This window comes from Caenorhabditis briggsae, assembly GCF_000004555.2.
Source record: "Caenorhabditis briggsae complete genome, chrV, whole genome shotgun sequence".
Taxonomy (NCBI): Eukaryota; Metazoa; Nematoda; class Chromadorea; order Rhabditida; family Rhabditidae; genus Caenorhabditis; species Caenorhabditis briggsae.
In genome coordinates this window covers 3,081,905-3,105,145 of record NC_013488.2, presented here as the reverse complement: position 1 = coordinate 3,105,145, position 23,241 = coordinate 3,081,905, and the positions used below count along the sequence as shown (strand labels likewise).

The window sequence follows — 23,241 nt, the reverse complement described above, 5'->3', positions numbered from 1 at the left end:
TTTCCTCAAGTTTCAAATTCCAATACATTTCCAGAATGACTTCATTTTTTACAACGCCATCGCCAGCCAGCAATCTTGACAAGGAACAGATGTATCTAGAAGAATGGATGCACAGTTCACGTCTTCTATTTTACTCTGTCATCTGTATTTCTCTATTCACTCTTCCGATTCTAGCAATTTCATTGTGCTATATTCGCTTCAAAATTCACCTGAGCGCTCACTTTCTCCCATATTTCTACTCAATTTTGATTGCGAATTTCATATTATTAACTACTTTATTTGCAAGTGTCATTGCGAAAAATACAGAGAGCGCTTATGGTGAGTGACCCAGAAAATACTCGGTCATGAAAAAACGTTTCAGATGCCATCCCAGGATTATTGGTTTGCAAACTGGCTGCATTTCTTGTCAACTCATCTTCCAGCTTCATCCATTGGACATGGGTAGCCATGTTTGCAGAGGTATTGATTTTTTTTTTCTGAATTCAAAAATGTCTGAAAAATTTCAGCGATGTTTCTACTTCTATTCCCCACTCCGGTATCGAGTTTATAGCTCATTTCGAACCAAATCAGTGATCACTGGAATCGCCATTTTTTCCATGTGCATACAGTTTTGGATTCCAATTTTTATTACTGAAAAACGGTTGATTGGGGAAACGGACAATATTTATTGTGGAGAGGAACCGAGTCATTCCAGGTGAGTATTCCTATTAATGTCTGAAATTTTGAAAGATGTCTGAAAATTCTACAAAATTCCCTGAGTTTTTTCAATAATCTATTGTATTTATATCGGAACTTTCGGATATTCCCCATTTTTCTGAATTTTCTACAGTTGGGAGTTTTCGAAAAGACCTCTATTTTTTGAAATTTTGAGTTTCTGGATTTCTGGATTTCTCGTTTCCCGAAATTTTCCAAATTTCATGGTCATTCAAAAATTTCCGAACTTTCAGATTACCAGTCGGTTTACGCCCCCTATCGGGGGGCTCAACCTCCTGACTTCCGCTTACTGTATCTTACAATCCAATTTCTAAATTCAAAATTTCCGAATTTCCGAAGTCACAAAGGTTTCTCAGGAACAGTCGGTTCGTGCCTTTCCGGGCTGAACCTCATGACTCCCTCCCACGGTACATATATTATAGACAGGTTTTGTCACTTTTTCAGGGACTATTTTTCATGGTCTGCTAGGAAATTTCGAAATTCGATATTTCGAATATAAAGAATTCCTAGAATCCGGAAAGTCGGAATAAAACAAATCCAGAAATTGAAAAGTAAGAGACTCGCAGTTTCGTAAATTTAATTAGTAAATTCAGAAAATCAGATTAGTAAAATATTAATTTTGAAATTTAGATATCGGAATTTAGTGTATCAGATTTCGAATTGGAAAGTTTAGCATTTTGCATAGTTAATAAATGCCGGGCTGGCCTGAGGCGGCCCGGCCGAAATGTATGGAAATTCGAAAGTTGTGAAAGTCAGAAATATCCTAATCTAGACTTTCTGAGTTTTCTATCATTCAAATTTACTCATTTTCGAATTCGCTACTTTCTGAATTACCGAATGCCCTTCCTATTTTTTGAAAATCCAGGAAATCAGATATTTTGAAACTTTTGACTTGAAAATCTCAGAAAACCGGAATTCCAAAATTCGGAAAAGTAGAAATTCGGAGACCTAAAAATGGGAGATTCTGAACCGAGTGGACAACTTCTGCTTTTAATACCCATAATCATGCAAAAAACTGCAAATTAGTTAGTCACTTTTTCACTTTTTTCGGTGTTCGAAAATTCTAAATTTCGAAAACTTAGAAACTCCGAAATTTGGAATTCTGAAAAGTTGGAAAGTCAGAAATTTTGGAATTTTTTTGCAGATTCGGTGAATTGATGTCAGAAATTTATATGCCGTAAAACCCGTATTAGAAGGGCCGGCCATTTTATTGTTCCAAGGTATCTCCGGGAGGCCCTTCTATCACAGGAACCCTTCAATTAGAGGGGGCCCTTCTATTTTTCCGGTCATTTTTTCCGTAATTATTCATTGAAAAATTCGACGATTTTTTGCTCAAAATTCATGAAAAGCTATCAATTTCACCAAAATTGATCAATATTTTTTCAAAAAAAGTTTTTAAACAAATTTCTATCAACTTGTGGAATTCCCCGAATGTTTTTTACTGAAAACGTACGCAGTCTTTGAATTTCAAAAAACATTTTGAAGAGGATCCTTTTTTACAAACGGCATTTCTAAAACGGGGGTCATTCATTTTTTTCAAGCCTCTCTCGGAGGGTCCTTCTATTAGAGCGGCTCTTCTATTGAAGGGGCTCTTTTAATACAGGTTTTACGGCATTCCGAAATTCGAAAATTATGAAATTATGTTCGAAATTTTTTTCTAAGATTCTAAAATTCTGAAATTCTGAAATTCTGAAATTCTGAAATTCTGAATTCCTGAATTTCTGAATTTCTGAATTCCTGAATTTCTGAATTCCTGAATTTCTGAATTTCTGAATTCCTGAATTTCTGAATTTCTGAATTCCTGAATTTCTGAATTTCTGAATTCCTGAATTTCTGAATTTCAAATTAACTAAATACACTGACCATTTCCTAGTTTTAGAAAAAAAAATTTTTGGGAATCGTTTTGGTTTTTCTTCCCAAAATTAAAAAATTCAGAATGTAGAATTTATAAGACGTGGAATTTCCGAATTTTCTAAAGTTTCTAGAACATTTGAAATGTCGGTGTTGCCCCAGATGTTTCAAAAACCCTAATTTCATTTTTTTTTCAGCCAAACCCAACTGATTTTATTTCTCGAATGCATTTGCACATTTTTCCTCCCACTGATTCTCACCATTCTTGCCGACATCTCAATTTTCACATGGAAAAGTTCCTGGGGAGGAATTTCGTTCAATTTAGTTCCCAAAGAAGAGATACAAGGAAAAAGTAGCGATAGTATGAAGATTGTCTCATTGAGAAGTGTCAAGGTATGTTTTTCAGGATTTTTGAAAAAAAAATTTAAGGATTTCAGAATTCCAAAAAGCGAAGGATAAATGCAATTCGGAGATGTTTGATTTCGGCTACGATTACGTTGTTTCTAAATCTTCCCAATTACAGTTTACAGGTAATTTTTAGATGAAATTTTTGAAAAACGATCCGGGATCTTCGACCTGTCTGAAAAATTTAGAGTTTACAAAAACAAATATTTTCAGCTACTCGACGAGTTTTTCAATTTTCGCGAGAGTGAGTCTATTGATGTTCGACGGATCTTTTTAAGGGTAAATTAGCACAACTTCGAACTTTTTTAAGTTTAAGATTATTGTTTTCAGATTGATGCATTTGTTTATATTCTGTTTCTCATGCAATTCCCAATAACACCAATTCATATTTTCACACTCTCAAGGACCAGGACTCGGAAAGCATCGTATGGGATTTTGATTTTTTGAACATTCTTTTTTTCAACGAAAAAATTCCAGACGCCAATTCAGCCTACCAATTGTTCTGTGAGACATGGACATGGGCTGCTAAATCTGAAAATCTTGAACCAAAATAAATCTTGTATCTATAATAGTCATTTTGTTAATTTCCAGACTTTCACTGAAAAATTAATCACCGGTTTTCTATTTGCTAAGAATGTCCTCGAAATTGTATTCTCACGAGCCCTGAACTTTTGAATTCTTGGCGATCGAAATTCTTGTCTTTTGAAATTTTCGTTTTACCTGGTTCTCGTCAAAATTCCAGCCAGTTTTCGAATAACAAATTGCAAAGATATTTCTCAGCTTTTCAGCCTCCACCACTTTCAAAAATAATGAATTTCACCAATTGGATTCACGGATTTCCCGAGTATCTCAATTTTCGATATGAACTGAATTTTGGGATTTTATTGGCAGTTATTCCATTAACTTACAGTTTTCCAACTATGATAGTAATGTGGAAAGTGTACAAGGGGTGTAAAGTTTTATCATCGAAAGTTTCCAAAGTGACAATGGATTCGCACTTGTTCACATTATTGATGCTCTACTTTTTAGCGGTAAGAAATCGAAATCGAGAAAAAATCTACTGGCAGTAACGGAGCAATAGAAATATTTTGAACTTTAGTGAGCAAGAACCTGAAAATCATATTCCGAGCCAAAAATTGTTACTTCTTCTGAATCTTCAGTGTGTTTTTCGAGTAATAAGACGTCGTTGTTCTTTTCCAAGTCTTATACCAAGTGAAAACGAAAAACACGAGTTTGGCAGCAATCAAAAAACTACGTGGAACTGTTGTTAGCAATGAAGTTAGACTGTTTGTTGTGAAAACGAAGAGTTGGCGATCTCCAGTTTCCACCAATTTCAAACATGGATGTTCTTGAATCACGTCTGCTCTTGCTGATTCTTGCTCAGGGATATTCAGATAGGAGGGTAGAAGACAAACTGGTACCGCTGGTGGGCGCTTCCACTCCCGCCACCGTAGCGCAGCTGGTAGCGGCGAGGCACCTTCAACGGCGTGCCCACAAGGGAATTTTCCAGAGAGACTTGAATGAACACAATTTAGAGGAACCTTCTTTTCATTCAAACAACCGAAAGCACTGTACGTCGTTAAGCTTTGAGAACTCTCCTACTCCAAATCATTTTTTAGCTCGGAAATTATCTAGCTTAACTGACGGCGTTTTTTTATTCTCTCAGATTCTATTACTACAACATTACCTGTTATCAGACATGAGCGGAATAAAATTTTAGAAAATCCGGAAGAAGGAATAAGGAATAAGGAATTCCGCTCATGTCTGCCTGCTATACAACAGCATCCAATGTAAAACAAGATGTCTGGAGCATCAATGAGGCCAAGACCAAAAGCTAGGAATATATGCGTAAGGCCTTCCAACACAACAGTGTTGTGAAAACACACCATAAAATCTGACAGCATACACCAGATATAAAGGTTCAAAAGCAGATTTTTCACTTGTTTTAGATTAGCAGGCGTCTTGTAAATGATACAGTAAACACCAAATGTGAACGGAAAGAGTTCTATGAAACTGATAGACTGGAAAACTTGGGACAATAGTTCCGGACTGGCCAGATAGCTGGTATCAGCGGTGCAGTTTTGCATTTTGAAAATCTGGGCCAAAAAAAGATGTTGTCGTATTTTCTTTGTTGTCAGTGAATGTGATGAGCAGTGCCGAATTTTTGAATGAAAAACTAGGCTGGCCAAAATGGCGTTTTCTGGCGCCACACGCCGCTTTTAATTTTTGCACTGGCGGTGCCAGTTTTTAAAGTGGCGTGAATCGCCAGTAAAATTTTTCACTGGCGATTAGACGCCAGGATTTTTAAATATGAGTTTTTCAATAGAAAATACTTCATAGAGAAAAGCTTGAAAAAGAAAAAAAACGACTGATGATCCGAAACAGTGAAATGCTTACATGATGAACTTTCCTCTTTTTCGATACATTTCGGATCAAATAAATATCATCTTTTGATTCTTCAGAACTGAGTCTTGATTCAGACATTGTGAAAATAGTCAGAAGAAAAAGAACAAATCAGAGAAGAGGAACCAAAATATATATGAACAGGCGGTCGGATAGTTGTGGTTTCATGTGGGAAAAACAGACCAAAATGTGGAAAAAAATAGGCCAACGTGAGCCAAATAATAAAAAACGATCCGGAAAATATTTTTTGTTGATCCGGAATACCATGTTTGCTTCAACATTTTGTAATTTTTATTCTTTGATTTGAACCTCATTTATCTCAGTTCTTGTGAAACATATGACAAAATAATCAACTGATAGAATGTTCTCCTTAAAATTTGAAGCATTTCATCAGTTAACGGTTTTCTGCTATCTTTCATAAGAACTGGGATAATCAAGATTGAAGTTACAGTGAGGGGATTATGGTGAATCAAAAGGTAAATTCTATTCTCAAAAAGAAAGCGGCGTTTGACGCCGGTTTAAATTTTAATATTGCCTGTTTGAAAATTTCGCTGGCTTTTAATGCAAATTACGTGAAATTGAATGGCCCATAGCTCTGGCACTGGCGGCCAGCAACACCCTATGAAAAACAATGTGAGTCAGACTGCATCATAGCACACACGGGTATCTTGTATTAGTCAAGATAATTACAGAATACAAAAAATTAAACTTGCTTCATTTCTGAAGTTGGTTTTTTTCAATTAAAAAATCGAGTTTGGTGAAGGAAGTAAAATGTGAAGCAAAGTGTGGAATTCTCTGGTTTTTTTATGAACTGGAATTACACTGGGGTTAAAGGCATAGTGTAGAAGTGTTCTTGAAATTGAGTTTTCTTCATATATTTTGTTTTTTGAAGTTTCGGGAACACTTAGGCAGGTCAAAGCGTGACTATGAGTTTTTCATTGTATTCTTTCTGGAAATTCGGCGAATGGGGGGGGAGGGGTTTCCAGCTGTCTCGGTAATCATATTACTGTTTTAGAATCAAAGTCGTAACAATAAACAACAATTAATGATACTTTGAAGGAAGGGATACAGGAAAGTGTCCTAGGGGTTTTTTTGGAGTTACGTTATAATTCTTCGAGGGACTCAGATGAACAAAATGTCCAAATTTTTTTCCAGTTCTACCCTGTATTAAAGGTACAGGACAATTCCACTTACTGTTAGAGTTTTCATTTTCAAGTGATTATGTATATATTTCGAACATTAAATTATCCTCCCCTGCGTTGTGCTTTGAACATCCGGAGCTGACCCAACTGGAGTAATATAGTTGGAATTTGGGCAAAACATTAATTTCAACAAATTTTTCGAAAATAAAATGTCTGCATTTCTCTTGTTGCAAAATAAGTATGACAATTGAACAATTATAGGAGTGTTCAAAAAGTCCATTTCGATAGCAAACTCGATTATCTGAAATTTGGACTTTCAAAAATTTTCGAAATATTAGAGTAAAATTCCAACCGGATCAATTCGATATTCCAGACGATAATATAAGAATAACATATACGGGTAGTGAGCCTAAATTGATTTTTCAACAAAAAAATATAAAAAAATTTGATCTACCGTTCTGAACACCAAACAAATGAGACACTGATAAAGTACATATTTCTGTGGCTTGTTTTGTATGACACTAGCCAAATGAGCATGTTTTCGGACACTTATCATAATAGGAATGTATAAAGTTGACGATGCGAAAAATAAAGCGTCCAGGGAAAAGTAATAGTACTGAAATTACTTAAACGTTTGGACGAGTTTTCTCTATTTCCATGAAAGATATCGAAAACTTAAAAGGTATGGAAATTTGATTATTTTATGAATAACATTTTATCAGTTGAAAAATTTTCGATATCTCTCTTAGGAACCGAGATAATTGAGCTCAAATGGTAGCATACTATTTGAGCATTTATCTGTTGGTCCGAATGAAAAAATATGGACCACAAACTCACAAAATACGGTGAAACCTTTTTTGAGCCGGTAATCGGGATAATTTCAAAAGCATTGAAAATTAAGAAAAACAAAACAAAAATCGATGTGATCCCATAAATCCATTTTACACAAAGGCCCATATTTTTAGCCTCCAGGTTCACATAAGGCTCAGCGATTGGGAAAAAGTAGATCATGAATCTTTGAAGGGTCACCAGAGAAATTAATAAACAGTGTACTCGTGTAAAAAGATGTAAAGTGAATTGATTGGTCCAATGGAAGAGCAAAAATGAGGATTCTTTAGAGGCACTCCAGAAGTCGAGGATTCTGATAACATTTTTCAAAAATCAGATTTTAAAAAAATGGATTTACTCATTTTCATAGTCATCATCATTGGATTCTCCAAGAGATGCCACTGAAATATAAAAATGATAAATAGTCATTATCAATCCCATAATAAGAATGAATTTCAGTGCAAAATGATAATGATTCATGATTGGATAAGCTGCAGTCTGCAAAATTGGGTTCATGGGTTCATGGGTTCATGGGTTCATGGGTTCATGGGTTCATGGGTTCATGGGTTCTTGGGTTCATGGGTTCATAGGTTCATGGATTCATGGGTTCATGGGTTCATTGGTTCATAAGTTCATGGGTTCATGGGTTTATGGGTTTATGGGTTTTTGGGTTTTTGGGTAAAAAGTCTATAATTGAAATTCGAATTACCGCTTTCTCCTTCTCCCGATTCAACTGATACACATGCGTATAAAATGGGTAGATAATAATAAGACTGAATATGAATCCAATATAGAAAATTTGGTGAACTGTAAAAGCTATAACATACTCCGTGGACCATTGGGAAATGTATGTTATATTCATAATTGGAGAAAAGGAAAGAAACTATAATTTTTAGGAAACTAGAGAAAGAAAGCCAAAAAAGCAGGTGAAAAAAGGCTTCAGAAAGTAGTTCAGAGAAACAAGTGACTGAGAAATATTTTGGGAATTTTGAGATTTTACACTTTCCAGCCACGCGATTGGGTTTGGGAAATAACGTTCTGAGTAATGGAACAGTGTCTCTTTGAGCTGCTAATTTATCTCGGATCCTTTAGGAGATATCAAAAAGTTGTCAAATGAAAAAATATTTTTGACATTATGATAAACACTTCGTCAGTTGACCGCTTTTGGATATTGTTTACTGAAAATTAGATATATGGGATCAAAGTTAGCAAAGCATTCTATTAGCGTGGGAACAGTAATTCACTTCGGGTTATATAATACAGTTCATATTCTTGCAAATTGTTCAGATTCTATAGAAACCGATAAGCACCAATCTGTTCATCATAATATACACAATATGATTTCAACTGGTTTCATCATATACCTCTGCTCTTCTTATCTTCCCTATAAATTATGATGCTGATAATACCAGAAAAGTTCAGTATTTTAACTTTATATTATTTGAAAAAAAATATTTTCAAAACTATGAAAACCCTCATTGCTTTGTTGGTTACTCTCTTCATAGCATCCGCAGAAATCCATCAATTCCAAATCGGATACCGGCCGAATCTTCGCCAACGTCTGCAAGCTCAAGGAAAACTAGCCGAGTATGAAAAAGAGAGAAACGAAGTGCTTTCAAAAAAGGGTGTCCAATTGGCACAATCATCTTCGCCGATTATTGATTATGAGGACATGGCGTACATGGTCCCGATTAGTTTAGGGACACCACCTCAGAATTTTGTCCTTTTTATCGATTCGGGTTCTTCGAACTTGTGGGTGCCAGATGTTACTTGTGCTGGTGGAAAAGATGCAACATGTGGAAGTTACTGTAAATCGGTGAGTCTGAAATTTATGTTGAAAACTCTATGGATTTTCTGTGCCACCGTAGTTGATGATCCATAAATGACCTTACCGTAAAACCAGTAATAGAAGGGTCCCTTCACTTTAAACGTTACGACAATTTATCTTGGTTCCAGTGATAGTAATGAAAAAGTTGTCAACTGATAAATTGTTTATCATAATATCCAAAACATTTTATCTGTTGACACTTTTTTCTCAAAGGAGCTGACTATGAGATAATTGAGCTCATATGTATATTCACCGGACAAGTTTTCTAGGACATTTTAACATCGTGGCCTCACTTTCGCAACTTCAGTTTTCTGGGTCATCATTGTAAAGGACCTAGAAAACACAACACCTGTATAATAGGCATTTTCTAGATCATCGAAGTTGATGGCCTAGAAAAAGTGAAAGTGTGAAAGTTAGGTCACCATGTGAAATAGCGTAGAAGACACACAGAATGAACTTCTGACTTTGTGAGTAAAATGCTAGTATTTCGAAAAACACTACGACACTCCGAAATAACGCATTTGCCCCAGATAACCAATGTTTCAGACCCCTTACGACGCTTGCCTCACATTCTGTCAAGAAGAGTGCTGTACTAAAAGTGTCAAAGTTTCAGCGTAAGCTTTCCTGCTCCTCGAGCACATCCAGAGCAAATTTCAGCAAGGCTGACGCATGTCAATCCAAACACCGTTTCAACTCTTCCCTATCCTCCTCTTATGTTTCCGATGGTCAAAAATTTGATATGACTTACAACACTGGGGAAGTCAAAGGGTTCTTTGGAGTCGACACGTTTTGTGTGAGTCTTCCTCCCATTTCTGATGTCTTCTCTATTTTCAGTTCACAAACACCTCCGTCTGCGTCAATGGCCAGCAATTCGGGCAAGCCACAACGATCGGAGAGGCATTCGGAAAACAACCTGAGGATGGAATCATTGGTCTCGGATGGCCAGCTCTGGCCGTCAACCAGCAGACCCCACCTATGTTCAATTTGTTGAATCAAGGAAAACTGGACCTGCCGTACTTTGTAGTGTATCTAGCGGAAATCGGACCAACGTCGCAGATTAATGGCGGCGCGTTCACTGTTGGAGGTCTGGATACAACTAATTGTGATGCCAACGTTGACTGGGTGCCGTTGACTAGTAGAACTTTTTGGCAGTTTAAGCTTTCTGGGTGAGAACCAAATTGGATTTTTTGAAAATCTGAAACTAAGTATTTCAGAGTCTCATCAGGATCCTACACACAGACACCATCATCCGGCTGGCAAGCTGCTGCAGACACTGCGGCCTCTTTCATCGGTGCCCCTAAAAGTGTGGTAATAAGTCTAGCGAAGGTGTAAGTGGTCCAAGGGTACATTGGCTCAGGACTCATGGATACCTATGTACTCAATGAGCCCGGTGTACCCCCTTTTGATTTCTCTGTAGTATGGGTCCAAATTTCCAGCATCGGTGCCACCTATGTCCCTCTCACTGGAGCATTCTTCATTGACTGTGACGCTGTCACTCCTGACATTGTTTTCACCATCAACGGGAAGACATACAACATGCCATCATCGTCATTCGTAGTGTCTGCCGGACCTGGACCATGCATGTTCGCGTTTTATGAGTTGAGTGCTGGAGGGTTCTATCCATCTTGGATGCTCGGACCACCATTCATGCGAGCTTTCTGTCATGTACACGATATGCAGAATGGAAGACTTGGATTGGCTAATATTAAGTGAATTAGAACTATTTACATATTTTAATGAAGTTTCGTAAAATTCTCTTGAATGTTACCTTGAATGTTACCTATTCTCTTGAATGTTCTCTTGAATGTTACCTAGAAGATGTTCGATTCTGCGTACGTGACTTTCTCTAATTGAAAAAAATTGGCATCATTATGACATCATCTTTTTCACATTCAGGACTAGACACGCTCTTCTTTTCAAGACCGTACATCTGCCAATGTACGTCACAGAATCAGTCTTTGTACATCAAATATCACTTGCCTTTTGTCGTCACCTTCGAAAAAAGATGACGGTTCAAAACCACTTCTCTTATCATCATCATCTGTTTCTCTCTTCACGTGTGTAGATTTCTGAGACAACAGAACCAAAGACGTTTCAACCATAAAACCCCCAAACTTTCCGATGGAAAAAGGCGGAGTCTCACAGAGAACAACCATCTGTCCTCGGTCTCTTATATAACCTTTCGATTCTATCTATGGAACCATCAAATTCTCTCACTTTTCACTTCAAATAACAAAAATGAAAGTGTCTTCTGCCTTCGCTGAAATCGTCTCTGAATTCTCTGGATTCCAACAACTTCATGCTTCTAAATCCATCACATCTTTGTCTACAATTCCGTCAAGAAAGTCTTCAACATCATCTGAATCCATGCCACGTCACTCTCTGAACATCACCGTCGGAGCTGCTCAACTGACCAGAAACAACAGTTCCAGCAGCCTCAACTCCACTGTTTCCTATCTTGTCGTTGAATAATTTCAATTTTTGTTATTTTATAATTTTTGTGTCATGACCTCAATATAATTTTTGATCTCAAGAAATAAATATGTTCGATGATAGAATGTTGTTTTTGTTTGTACGAAATAATGAAAACAAGAACTTCAAAAAGTCCGTTTTTACACCACAAGTACACTTTGAATACAGTTTCCGTTTTTTAATGAAAAATGAAGCAAGTTTAAATGAATTCGAATATGGATTTGAGTTCCACGTTTACCTAAATAGCTTCCGCGGCTGAAACGTGAACATAGTTAGCAGACCTTGTTCAGATTTTGGAAGTTGAACGAAGGTAGCGACGACGATCGATTAGAATGTATCGATTAAGATGAAAATTACTCTATCTGCAAATGAAGTAAGGTTGCTTAGTCCCATTCCAATCTGCCTACAGCCAATTTTTCTTCTTCTCGAACGAATTATCAGCAATTTGACATGATCTGCAGAACATTTTGATCTACGAAACTGGACACGTTTTTACGAGGTCGTACATCTGTACGCAGCCGACATACGTCACAGAATCAGTCGTGGCGTCTCAAGTATCAGTTCCATTATCATCATTTTTGAAGATAGATGACGATTGTGAACCACTCTTCGTCATCATCATCATCTGTTCCTCTCTTCACGTGCCTAATTTCTGAGACAATAGAATTGAAGACGTTTCAACCATAGAACCTCCAAAACTTCCGATGAAAATGGGCGGAGAACCACAGAGAACAACCATCTGTCCTCGGTTCTCCTATATAAACCCCATGATTCTATACATCAAACCATCCAATTCTCTCACTTCCCATTTCAAACTACAAAAATGAAAGTGTCCTCTGCCCTTGCTGAAATCGTCTCTGAATTCTCTCGATTCCAACACCTTCATACTTCTAAATCCAACTCATCTCTGTCTACTGCTCCATCCAGAAAGTCTTCAACGTCATCTGAATCCATGCCACGTCATTGTCTGAACATCACTATCGGAGCTGCGCCACTGACCAGAAACAACAGTTCCAGTAGTCTCAACTCGACTGTTTCCTATCTTGCCGTTGAATAATTTTGATATTCGTCGTGTTATAATTCTTTGTCACGATCTCAATATGATTTTTGATCTCAGGAAATAAATATGTTCTATAATAAAATGTTATTTTTATTCATAAGAAAATAATGAAAAATGGAACTTCAAAAAACCTTTGTTAGACTACCGATACACTTAAAGGAGGCCAGACATGAAAAATTTCAAAGTTCTAGTTTTTTGATATATGACACAGTACAGCCAGAAAATATGTATGGCCATCCAACCATAACTCCATTTTGCCGTACAAGCGAGAACGCGAACGTTCTTCCAAGCGGCGGCACACTCCTCGTTTCATAAACGTTTTAGCGGCAGTAGACGGCAAGAGCCGCGTGGTCTAGAGGTGAACGAGCTTGTCTATCGGTCGCGCATCGCGGGTTCGATTCCCATCTGTACGTTTTCGTTTTTTTTTTCTGTTTTCATGCGGCGACATCATGGAATGACAGAATATCGACAAAAAGTCTGGAATTATCGCCTTACATTGAAGAAATCTAGTGTACCCTAAAAAAAATAAATGCTCGTCAAGTAGCGCGCATTGGGTCGCAATCGCACGATTTTCCGTCAGAATACATGATCTCGCACCAAGAAAACTCCTTAGACTTTCATGTCTACCCTCCTTTAAATAAAGGTTCAGTGTGGTACATGATGTTCAAGTTGAACGCATTTATTGGCACATTCGAATGATTCGATATCCAGTATCCTAAAAATTAAATTATGTAACTAAAAAAATAAGCTAGTATACATCACCGAATTTGGATTTGCGTTGCACATTTTTCCTAAAAAGTCTAAAAAGTCTAAAAACCCTGAAAATCCGGAATAAACCTGAAAGTACAAAAGAATAAGGAACCTAACAACTGCCAATAAAATTTGAGCTTGAAAATTGTGTTCAATAACCGCGAAGAGTGTGCTGGCTCATTTTTCAGTAACTCTGATGTACTATTGACAATGCAAATATCTGCATGTCGGGTAAATGTTCAGTCCCATTTCAACCTGTCTATGTGACTTTTGCCAAACGTCTTTTTCTGGAACAAATTGTCTGCATTTTAACACCACCTGCAGAACATTTTCGCCTACGGAACAAGACACGCTGTTTTTTTATGCCGTACATCTGTACGCAGCCGACATACGTCACAGAATCAGTCTCGGAACATTAAATATCACTTGTCTCTTATCATCATCCTCGGAGACAATGATGACAGTTCTAAACAACTTTTCTTCATCATCTTCATATGTTCTTCTCTTCACGTACCTAGATTTCTGAGACAACAGAACCGAAGACGTTTCAACCATAGAACCTCCAAACTTTCCGATGAAAATAGGCGGAGTCTCATAAAGAACAACCATCCGTCTTCGGTTCTCCTATATAAACCCCATGATTCTATACATCAAGCCATCCGATTCTCTCAATTCCCACTTCAAACATTCGAAAATGAAAGTGTCCTCTGCCCTTGCTGAAATTGTCTCTGAATTCTCTGGATTCCAACATCTTCATACTTTTAAATCCAACCCATCTTTGTCTACTACTCCATCCAAAAAGTCTTCAACGTCATCTGAATTCTTGCCACGTCATTGTCTGAACACCACTATCGGAGCCACTCACCAGAAACAACAGTTCCAGTAGTCTCAACTCGACTATTTCCTATCTTGTCATTGAATAATTTTGATATTCGTCATTTTATAATTCTTTGCCGTGATCTCAATTTGATTTTTGATCTCAAGAAATGAATCGATTAGATGATAAAACTGTGTGTTTCATTCATAAGAAAATAGTGAAAACTAGAACTTTTGAAAACTCGACTATTACTATAGATGAACTCAAATACAGTTTCGGTCTGTTTCAACGTTTTGATGTTCATCCGTCTTTCAAAAATCTAATTGTGAAAGTTGGATGATTGTTATTAACTGAAATTTTGGATGATTCAATATCCCATTTTCTAAAATGAAGTCTTCTGGGCGGAAATCGGGCAGGTTTTGGTCGGATTTGCTGAAAACGGAACATGGTAAGATTTCGATTGGAAGTTCGAAGTTGGAATAATTTGTTTATCATTTATTTTTAAATATCAAAAAGTAATTGAAGAAAAATTTCACGTGCCAGAAAAAAAACTTTTTTCAAAAAGTGATAAAATAGAGCAAAAAGATAAGAATCTCCCCGGATTTTTTGTATATAAGGGGAGAGAGAAACAGTGAGAATCAGTCAGTTCCTGAATAGGAACTGACATCTAGCTGGGGCTGGGAGCCGGGGTCCTGGAAATGGAACTGGAGCCATTAGATTTGGAGATCACGATCTTGATGCTGGAACAGGAGCAGTTGGAACTAGAGCTGTTGAGGCCGGATTTGGAGCTGGTGGAATCGGAATCGGAGCTGGTGGGGGTAGAATCGGGGCTGGTGGAGGTGAAATCGGAGCTGGTGGAAGCGGAATCGGAGCTGGTGGAGGTGGAATCGGAGCTGGTGGAGGTGGGATCGGAGATGGTGGAGATGGAATCGGAGCTGTTGGACGTGTAATCGGAGCTGGTGGAGATGGAATCGGAGCTTGTGGAGGTGGAATCGGAGTTCGTGGAGGCGAAATCAGATCTGGTGGAGGCGGAATCGGAGCTGGAGATAAGAACCTGGATTTTTTGCACATAAGGGAAGAGAGAAACAGTGAGAATCGTCAGTTCTCCAGCTTCAGCTGGAGAGCTGGATCTGGAGTTTTCGGAGCTGGTTCTTGGAATACATCGACAACTTCATGGCTAATCTTGATGATTCAACTGAAACACTTTTACACAGACATTCAATGATGGTTCTCAATTTTCCCAACCTAAACGTATGGATACAAGTAAGTTACTGATGTGAGGGTTATTGATATTTTTTATGTTTCAGATACTTCAGAGCAAATGCTTTAGAACGAGCTGTGAATCAATGACGGGCATTTTTTGTCATTGCCCGATTTCCCAATTTTGTTATCAAAGGAAACTGAATCAAAGTGTACTGTAGCTTCGCAAAAGGACAACCAGTGGAGCTCGGAAGTTGTTCTGGTCGGATTATAGCTTTGAAACAAGATTATTTGTAATGGTAGACAAGAACAGAAGTTTGAACGAAATCACAACTCTAGGAGCAGAATACATTAAGAACCAACACATTTTTTCAAAGATCTTGTCAGAAAAAAAAGGCATTACTCATTTTTGTTCAAATTCGTATTTTTTGTCAGTAAAAACAAAATATCTAGCATCAAGCATCATAAACGTCTGAATGCAAAACAAAGAGTTTTTCTTCTCCTGATTACAAGAATCTAGTGAAATTCTCGTCAAACGATTCTTCTTGTTTTCCAGTACATTCAAAACTATAAATTCCAATAAATATGTGATTGTCGTAGGATTATACCAGCCGTCTTGTTAGCTAACATCTCCTGTTATTAATTATTTTTCTATTATTTTCAGAAAGATGTCTTCAAATATGTCTTACGATTGGAAAATGACACTGTTTTTTGTGTTAACTAATAATTTCAAGCTATACCCTGAAGCATATGAATGTTCAAAAGATTGGACAAGTCCGGGTGCACAATGGCCAAAGTTTGGGATTTATTTGATGGTGTCAGGATTGATTTTCTTGGTATGAAAACTTTTCACCAGAATTGCTCTATAGTGGTCCCAATATGTGCTAACTTGCAACTGATTTGTTTTCTGGACCATTTACCATGGTCGCCTAACTTTCGGTAGTTGAGTTTTCTACGCCACCAACTTTTACTGAGGAGGAATAACCTGACATTAATCTGGTGTGTTTTCAAGACTATTTCAACATGGTGGTCTGACTTTCTCAAGTTGAGTTTTCAAGGCCACTATGGTAAATCGCCTAGAATACACACGAGTGTATGTTAGACCACTTTCAAGCCAAAAACTTTGGTGGCCTAGAAAAATGAACTTGCGAAAGTTAGGTCACTATGGCAAATGGTCTATCTCTGAATCTATCAGATACGGTGACTGAGAAAAATAATTTTGAGAAAGTTATGCAAAAAAAATCATGGACCTTTTTCAGTCCCTCTACCTCCCTTGTTTCATTGCCATTCTCAAAATCAAATCCTCCGCCCCAACGTATCAATTGATGTCACTGATCGCCGTTTTCGATATCACTGGTCTTATCAATGGCTCCCTTATCAATGGATACATCACCTATCAAGGAATTTTCTTCTGCCAATACCCTCTTTTCTTTTTTATCACCGGAAGCCTTGCACTTTTCAGTTGGCTCAGTAATTGTATAGTTTGCATCTTCCTGGCAATCGAACGAGTTTCTGAGGTCGATTCTGATTTTGCTTTATCATTTCTTTTTGGGAAAAAGGTGTTCCGTATTCTCAAATGGTGCATCATGTTCTATTCAATCAGTTCTCTGTTACTTGGAAAATCAATTGTATTTAGCGCGGCTTATGGCAGTTATCTGTATGATCCATTGATTGGAAAAGATCCAAATCTCTATAAAAACAATTGGGTTGCTGGTAACAATTTTATTATGGCGATCTCAACAACAACCCTTTATTTTTATCTCTGCTATTATCTCCTATTCAAATATCGCTATTCCACATCCATGTGGCTGTATAAGTCAAAGCGACAGGTAAGCAAAATTTCAATTAATGGGTTCATGGGTTCATGGGTTCATGGGTTCATGGGTTCATGGGTTCATGGCTGAAAATATAAATATTTCCATAAAAAATAAAAAAAGGAAACATTTTTCTATAATAAAATATTTCCAGATAATTCTCCAAGGAATATTCCTATGCTTTTTTCACTCTGCCACTGCTCTCATCTACGAATATTTATACTTCCTATCCTCTCCAATAGAGCTCATTATCGCTGGACACGTGATGTGGCAAATCAGCTGTGGATCCTTAAGTATTGTGTACTTGACTCTAAATCGAACAATAAGAAATTCGGTTCTCAAAATGGTGATTCCAAAAAGAATGCGAGCAAAGTTTGGATGGCACATAGGAGTTGAAGAGCATCAGGCAGTAGAGAGCGCTATGGATGCATCTGGATTCAAAGGGGTCGCTATTGTCGGGGCGGTCGTGAAAATTGATAACTATTTTCCGAGCTGAATAAACTCTATTTTTGGTGTATGAGATTCCAGATTGCAATGAATCATTGAACATTTTTATTTTTGCTGAACAAAGAACCCGTCTTGGGAGGTTACTAATCGAATCAGCAGTTGGAACATTGCAAAAGAACGTTATTCTATGCCTACGTGATTTTCGCTACTTTTATTTTGTCACCATTCTGACATCATTTTTTCACATTTTGACCTACAGATTTTGATTTACAGAACTAGAATCTGTACGCAGCCAATTTTCATGCCACTTCTTATCTTTTATCATCATCCTCAAAGACAATAATGAAAGTTCTAAACCCTTTTCCTTTTTCTCATCTTCATATGTTCTTCTCTTCACGTGAAGAGATTTTTGAGAGAATAGAACCGAAGACGTTTCAACCATAGAACCTCCAAACTTTCCGATGAAAATGGGCGGAGCCTCACAGCGAACAACCAACTGTTCTCGGTTCTCCTATATAAACCTTGTGATTCTATACATCAAGCCATCTAATTCTCTCACTTCCAACTTGTAACTACAAACATGAAAATGTCGTCTGCCTTTGCTGAAATCGTCTCCGAATATTCTGGATTCCAACACCTTCATACTTCTAAATCCAACTCATCTCTGTCTACTGCTCCATCCAGAAAGTTTTCAACGTTATTTGAATCCATGCCACGTCACTCTCTGAACATCACCATCGGAGCTGCTCCACTGACAAGGAACAATAGTTCCAGTAGTCTCAACTCAACTATCTCCTATCTTGTCGTTGAATAATTTTGAAATTCGTAATTTTTTAATTTTTTGTGTCATGTTCTCTTACGGTTTTTGATCTCAAGAAATAAATTAGTTTGATGATTATTCTGAAATCCTGCCTCATTTTACGAGGTACAAGGCAACGAGGTGATCTAATAGAATCCCAATCAATTCAGTTCAAGATCAATTATCTCGGTTCCTCCAAAAAATAACAAAAAGCAGTCAACTGATAAGTTATTTATCATAACATCACCAATATTTCATTATTTGACACATTTTTATATCTCTCTTAGGAACCAAGATAATTGAGCTCAAAGCGCACGCGTTGGGTGGGCTAAATTTTGGAAAATACGGTAACAAGGTGGATTCAATCATAAAATGCGACGAATTTCTGTTTTTTCTAATTTGTGAAATTGTTATTGTTCTTGGAAAAAGTGAATGAGAACAACTGAAAAATACTCTGACACAACTAATTTTAGGATTACGAATTCAAAGAAAAGGTGTAATTTTGGTGACATGCGTTTTCTAATGAGATGTTTTTAGAACTAGCAACATCAACAAAGCAGACGTTCAAAATTTTTCATATTTTTTGTTCCCTCTAGATGAGCTATTCTTACTTCAATACTCCTGAATTTTCATCTCAAGTGCTTCGATGTTTCACATTCTTTGAGCTCCCAATCAACCTTTTAGGAGCTTACAGTATTCTTTTTAAAACCCCAAGTTCTATGAAGCCTATAAAATGGAACATGGTTAATTTACATTTTTGGAATATGGTTCTGGATATATTGTTCACAATTTTAGTTTTTTTTTGCCAACTGGAGTACTTTCTGATTTTGGGGTTCCATCAAATGTACAAGTTATTTGTTCACTTGTTGTTCTTATGAGTAAGTCAAAGTTTTGTAACTTTTTTCAAGTCTGAAAACGTTTTCAGTAGTGTGTGTCACTGTTATCTCAATAATGGAAAACCGATATTACTTCTTATTCTCCAGAAGATCGTGCTGGAAAAGTTGCCGACATTCTTTCATGGTCTGCAACTATGCGATAGTAATTGGGTGCATCTTATTCCCATCTTTCCAGCCATCACCGAATGTAGATGTTTTTCAGAAAGTGAGTTCGAGCGCCTGACTTATTTGACTTCTTCTCAAAAAAATAGTTATTCAGATGTTCCCTGAAATTCCGATATCCACACACTCAACGTCGTTATTTATATTCAACACTGACAGATTTTATACGTCACTGTCTATGTTTTCAGCTGGGGTTTTGATTATGTCTGAAACAGCCATTTTCTGTGGTTTGATAATTTGGAACATGTGGAAACAGCACGAGCACACTTCGAAAAGGGCTTTCGAAATGCAAAAAAGATTTTTGGTGGCTTTAGCGATTCAGATATCCGTGCCATTTATTATCCTTGCTGGTCCAGCGACATACAACTGTTTTTCTATTTTAACCAGATATTATAATCCCGTTGCTAACAATGTCGTTCTCATCACAGTTTCCACTCATGGATGGGTTTCTGCTATTGTGATGTTGACGATACATGAGCCATATAGGAATTTCTGTTTCGGATGGATAAAACGGACAAAAGTGATAGGAAGACAAGCAACTATTAGTGCTATATTTTGAAGAACGGGAATTGAACTAGTTTGAATAATCATTTTTATAATAAATAAATAAAATTTCGTCTCTTTCTCTATAAATATTTTTGTCCGCACATTTCGAAAAGCTTGAAAATTGAATATAAAGTGGCAAACATAAGTGAGTATCACTATTTACTTTGGTTCATAACTTTGCTCAAACTTGTCCAATAATCGAAAAGTGCCTTCTGAATCCCATGACGATGCCTCCAGAAGAAAAATAAAATTGCTCACTTGAGCATAAAAGGTATGGTTCAGGAGTTTGGCTATCTTGTCGGCTTAAAATGATCCAAATTTGCTCAAATATTGAGAGAATGTGTGGATTTAATTGTTTTACAATATACATACAAAACTTTGTATGCTGGGAACTAAGAAAAAAAAGGGTAAAACAAAAACGGGTAAAACAAACAAGAATTTTTTTTTCCAAAATACAAAGTACAAAAAAAATACAACGTACGAACAAAGTTACAGGCCATAAAGTGGCTTTTTTGGCAAATCCCGCAAGGCACGGGAAAGGCCCGGATTACAAGTATGAGAACAATAATTTTGAGAAAATTACGCAAAAAAATCAGGGACCTTTTTCAGTCCCTATATCTCCCCTGCTTTATCGCCATTCTCAAAATCAAATCCTCCGCCCCAACATATCAATTGATGTCACTGATCGCCGTTTTCGATATCACTGGTCTTATCAATGGCTCCCTAATCAATGGATATATCACTTATCAGGGGATTTTCTTTTGCCAATATCAACTTTTCTTTTTTATCACTGGAAGCCTTGCACTTTTCAGTTGGCTCAGTAATTGTATAGTTTGCATTTTCCTGGCAATCGAACGAGTCTCTGAAGTCGATTCTGATTTTGCTTTATCATTTCTTTTTGGGAAAAAGGTGTTCCGCATTCTCAAATGATGCATAATGTTCTATTCAATCAGTTCTCTTTTTTTATATTTTTTTCATTTTTTGTGTACCAAAAACGGGTAAAACAAACAAGAAAAATTTTTTGTTTCCAAAATACAAAGTTTTGTATGTATATTGTAGAACAACTGAAGACACACATTTTCTCAAAATTTGAACAAATTCGGATCATTTTGAGTCGAGTTATAGCCAAACTCCTGAACCATACCTTTTATGCTCCAGTGAACACATCTCAAGAGCAAGTGTTCCAAACTGCTTCAAATTTTGTTTTTGTTTATATTTGATCTACAACAAACATTTTTCATCACAAAGATAATCTTTTAAAAAATTCTGACGGAAATTTTTATTTTTCTTCTGGAGCCATCGTCACGTCTGTGAAGATTCAGAAGACACAAAAATTGATTGAGTTTCAAAAAACTCATATAACGCTTTGTTGGAAAATCAGCTACATTTAACGAAATAGTTTTCGATTGTTGGACAAGTTTGAGCATAGTTATGAACAAAAGTATAGAGTGACACTCGCTAAAGTTCGCCACTGTAATTTGACGAGACATTTAAAAAAAGAATGAGGAGCGAAGCGATGAACAGTAAAATAAATAGGTTATATTTCGCCGAAGGCGCACCAGCCAGCTGTCTGAAGCGCCGGAGGCGCGGCAAACAGGCTGGTGTATATAAGGAATTTGATTCTACTCGTAATTACTCAAAAAAAAAAATACAAAACAAACCAAAAGCGGCGTACAACCTTGTTTCCCAGTAAATGAGACTCAAAGATTATCCCCTAGCTGATGGAATTTGCATTTCCTGACTTCATTCTCAAATTACTGTTCCTTTTCCACATTTGCCTATCTAAACGAATTTTCAAAGGAACACAAATCTGAACAGAAATAATTTCTAGGAAAATCAGCTTATCAGGTTATGACCACACAATTAACGAGTTCCCTCTCCTTCCTTATTATTTCACTCTTACTTTTTCTCTATGCAAGCCTGAACAATGTCTATCAAATATGTTCAGGAGGACTTCGAAGGATTTGGCTTTAGCAATTCCAGTATAAAAACATTGATAAGCATTTTCAGTTTTCTTGACTCAATTTGTTATGCTCTCATAGAATATGACTTCGTGTTGATAGTTATCGGATTCATCACGAATCTATTCCCCATTTTTATCCTCCTTCAAAAATCAATGAGAATGAGTAGTGTTAATGTGCTGATGATTGGGATTGCTGCTTGTGATTTAATCATTTTGTGCATTTTGGTGTTTTTAAATGCAATGGAATTATTAGAATCGATTAGTGAATGGTAACGTGCATAGTGACGTCGAAAAGGAGACGTTAATTTTTTTCTTTCAGTTGGAACCGTTCAAGCTATCCAATTAAAGCTATAGGGTTATGGTTAGAAACAATAAGAGATGATCTAGCTCGATTGATCACATGGCTCGGCATTTCAATGGCTGTTTTAAGACTTTCGATTGTGAAGAACTCGCTGAATCCGAAATTCGAAAAATATCGAAACCCATGTTTAGTGTCATAATCTTTGCGACATTGGTCTTTAGCACAATTTGGTAACTATTTTATTTGAAGAACTCGTCATTGGTAGAAGGCGGACTATGGCGACCACCGCCAAACTACCGGATTCCCTGTAAATTACACTGAACCTGAATATTATTTTTTGACTGACGAAGAAGCTAAAACAGGGTTCGAATGAAGAAAATTCAAAAAAGGTGCCGCCGGGGAACGAGAATTTTTCTAAGTTAGAGGAAAGAAGCTAACCAAACAAATTTTATGGCTTAGGAAGTTTCAAAATTTCGAAGATTGGTTAATAAATCATTTGAGAAAGGCTGAAAAATGTTCTGAGTATCAAAATTAGAATTTTTCAAAAAAAAATTCTGAAGTTATGTAACTGGGGTCATCATAAAAGCATTGACTTTCACGGTGACGGTTCCCTGAAAATTGGAAAATAATAGGGAAAAGCAAGAATGTTTAACTACCGTCTCTTTCTTGTTGGGTTTGGACGTTCCGCAACAGAGTAAAGATTTTACTGTACTACGGTATCGTGTGGATACGGTAAGACAAATTAAACAATGTGTGATAGAGTTTAGGACGGCGAAAATAAGAAAAATGAACATAAGGTCGGACATCAATTGTCTGAAAAAATTACTACCGCTGAACCTGTCA

The 23,241-nt window shown here is 36.9% G+C and overlaps 10 protein-coding genes across 10 annotated transcripts; 9 read left to right on the top strand and 1 right to left on the bottom strand.

The window, feature by feature from the left end:
* Positions 1-35: 35 nt before the first annotated feature.
* Positions 36-3,478, top strand: CBG16999 (the record flags this gene model as incomplete). The annotated part of the gene is made up of 8 exons (XM_002648825.1): positions 36-318; positions 362-459; positions 507-694; positions 2,763-2,958; positions 3,003-3,095; positions 3,184-3,249; positions 3,301-3,395; positions 3,448-3,478. The coding sequence occupies 8 exons, from the start codon at positions 36-38 to the stop codon at positions 3,476-3,478; spliced, it is 1,050 nt and encodes a 349-aa protein (XP_002648871.1).
* A 631-nt stretch (positions 3,479-4,109) lies between these two features.
* Positions 4,110-8,182, bottom strand: CBG16998 (the record flags this gene model as incomplete). Its single annotated transcript, XM_002648824.1, has 7 exons — positions 4,110-4,485; positions 6,659-6,816; positions 6,868-6,924; positions 6,970-7,131; positions 7,353-7,656; positions 7,702-7,744; positions 8,053-8,182. 7 exons carry the CDS (start codon positions 8,180-8,182, stop codon positions 4,110-4,112), a joined length of 1,230 nt encoding a protein of 409 aa, XP_002648870.1.
* A 626-nt stretch (positions 8,183-8,808) lies between these two features.
* Positions 8,809-10,878, top strand: CBG16997 (the record flags this gene model as incomplete). The annotated part of the gene is made up of 6 exons (XM_002648823.1): positions 8,809-9,159; positions 9,718-9,785; positions 9,817-9,964; positions 10,006-10,337; positions 10,386-10,499; positions 10,608-10,878. Coding segments are annotated over 6 exons (1,284 nt in total), but the record flags the coding sequence as incomplete, so codon positions are not given.
* A 531-nt stretch (positions 10,879-11,409) lies between these two features.
* CBG16996 lies at positions 11,410-11,643 on the top strand (the record flags this gene model as incomplete). The annotated part of the gene is made up of 1 exon (XM_002648822.1): positions 11,410-11,643. The coding sequence occupies one exon, from the start codon at positions 11,410-11,412 to the stop codon at positions 11,641-11,643; it is 234 nt and encodes a 77-aa protein (XP_002648868.1).
* An 823-nt stretch (positions 11,644-12,466) lies between these two features.
* Positions 12,467-12,700, top strand: CBG16995 (the record flags this gene model as incomplete). The annotated part of the gene is made up of 1 exon (XM_002648821.1): positions 12,467-12,700. The coding sequence occupies one exon, from the start codon at positions 12,467-12,469 to the stop codon at positions 12,698-12,700; it is 234 nt and encodes a 77-aa protein (XP_002648867.1).
* Positions 12,701-14,147: 1,447 nt separating this feature from the next.
* On the top strand, positions 14,148-14,339 carry CBG16994 (the record flags this gene model as incomplete). The annotated part of the gene is made up of 1 exon (XM_002648820.1): positions 14,148-14,339. One exon carries the CDS (start codon positions 14,148-14,150, stop codon positions 14,337-14,339), a length of 192 nt encoding a protein of 63 aa, XP_002648866.1.
* Positions 14,340-14,657: 318 nt separating this feature from the next.
* On the top strand, positions 14,658-15,495 carry CBG16993 (the record flags this gene model as incomplete). The annotated part of the gene is made up of 2 exons (XM_002648819.1): positions 14,658-14,718; positions 14,942-15,495. The coding sequence occupies 2 exons, from the start codon at positions 14,658-14,660 to the stop codon at positions 15,493-15,495; spliced, it is 615 nt and encodes a 204-aa protein (XP_002648865.1).
* Positions 15,496-16,714: 1,219 nt separating this feature from the next.
* CBG16992 lies at positions 16,715-17,780 on the top strand (the record flags this gene model as incomplete). Its single annotated transcript, XM_002648818.1, has 2 exons — positions 16,715-17,299; positions 17,439-17,780. The coding sequence occupies 2 exons, from the start codon at positions 16,715-16,717 to the stop codon at positions 17,778-17,780; spliced, it is 927 nt and encodes a 308-aa protein (XP_002648864.1).
* Positions 17,781-18,317: 537 nt separating this feature from the next.
* On the top strand, positions 18,318-18,545 carry CBG16991 (the record flags this gene model as incomplete). Its single annotated transcript, XM_002648817.1, has 1 exon — positions 18,318-18,545. One exon carries the CDS (start codon positions 18,318-18,320, stop codon positions 18,543-18,545), a length of 228 nt encoding a protein of 75 aa, XP_002648863.1.
* A 587-nt stretch (positions 18,546-19,132) lies between these two features.
* Positions 19,133-20,078, top strand: CBG16990 (the record flags this gene model as incomplete). The annotated part of the gene is given in 4 exon segments (XM_002648816.1): positions 19,133-19,345; positions 19,351-19,418; positions 19,439-19,631; positions 19,686-20,078. Coding segments are annotated over 4 exon segments (867 nt in total), but the record flags the coding sequence as incomplete, so codon positions are not given.
* Between the last annotated feature and the right edge of the window lie 3,163 nt (positions 20,079-23,241).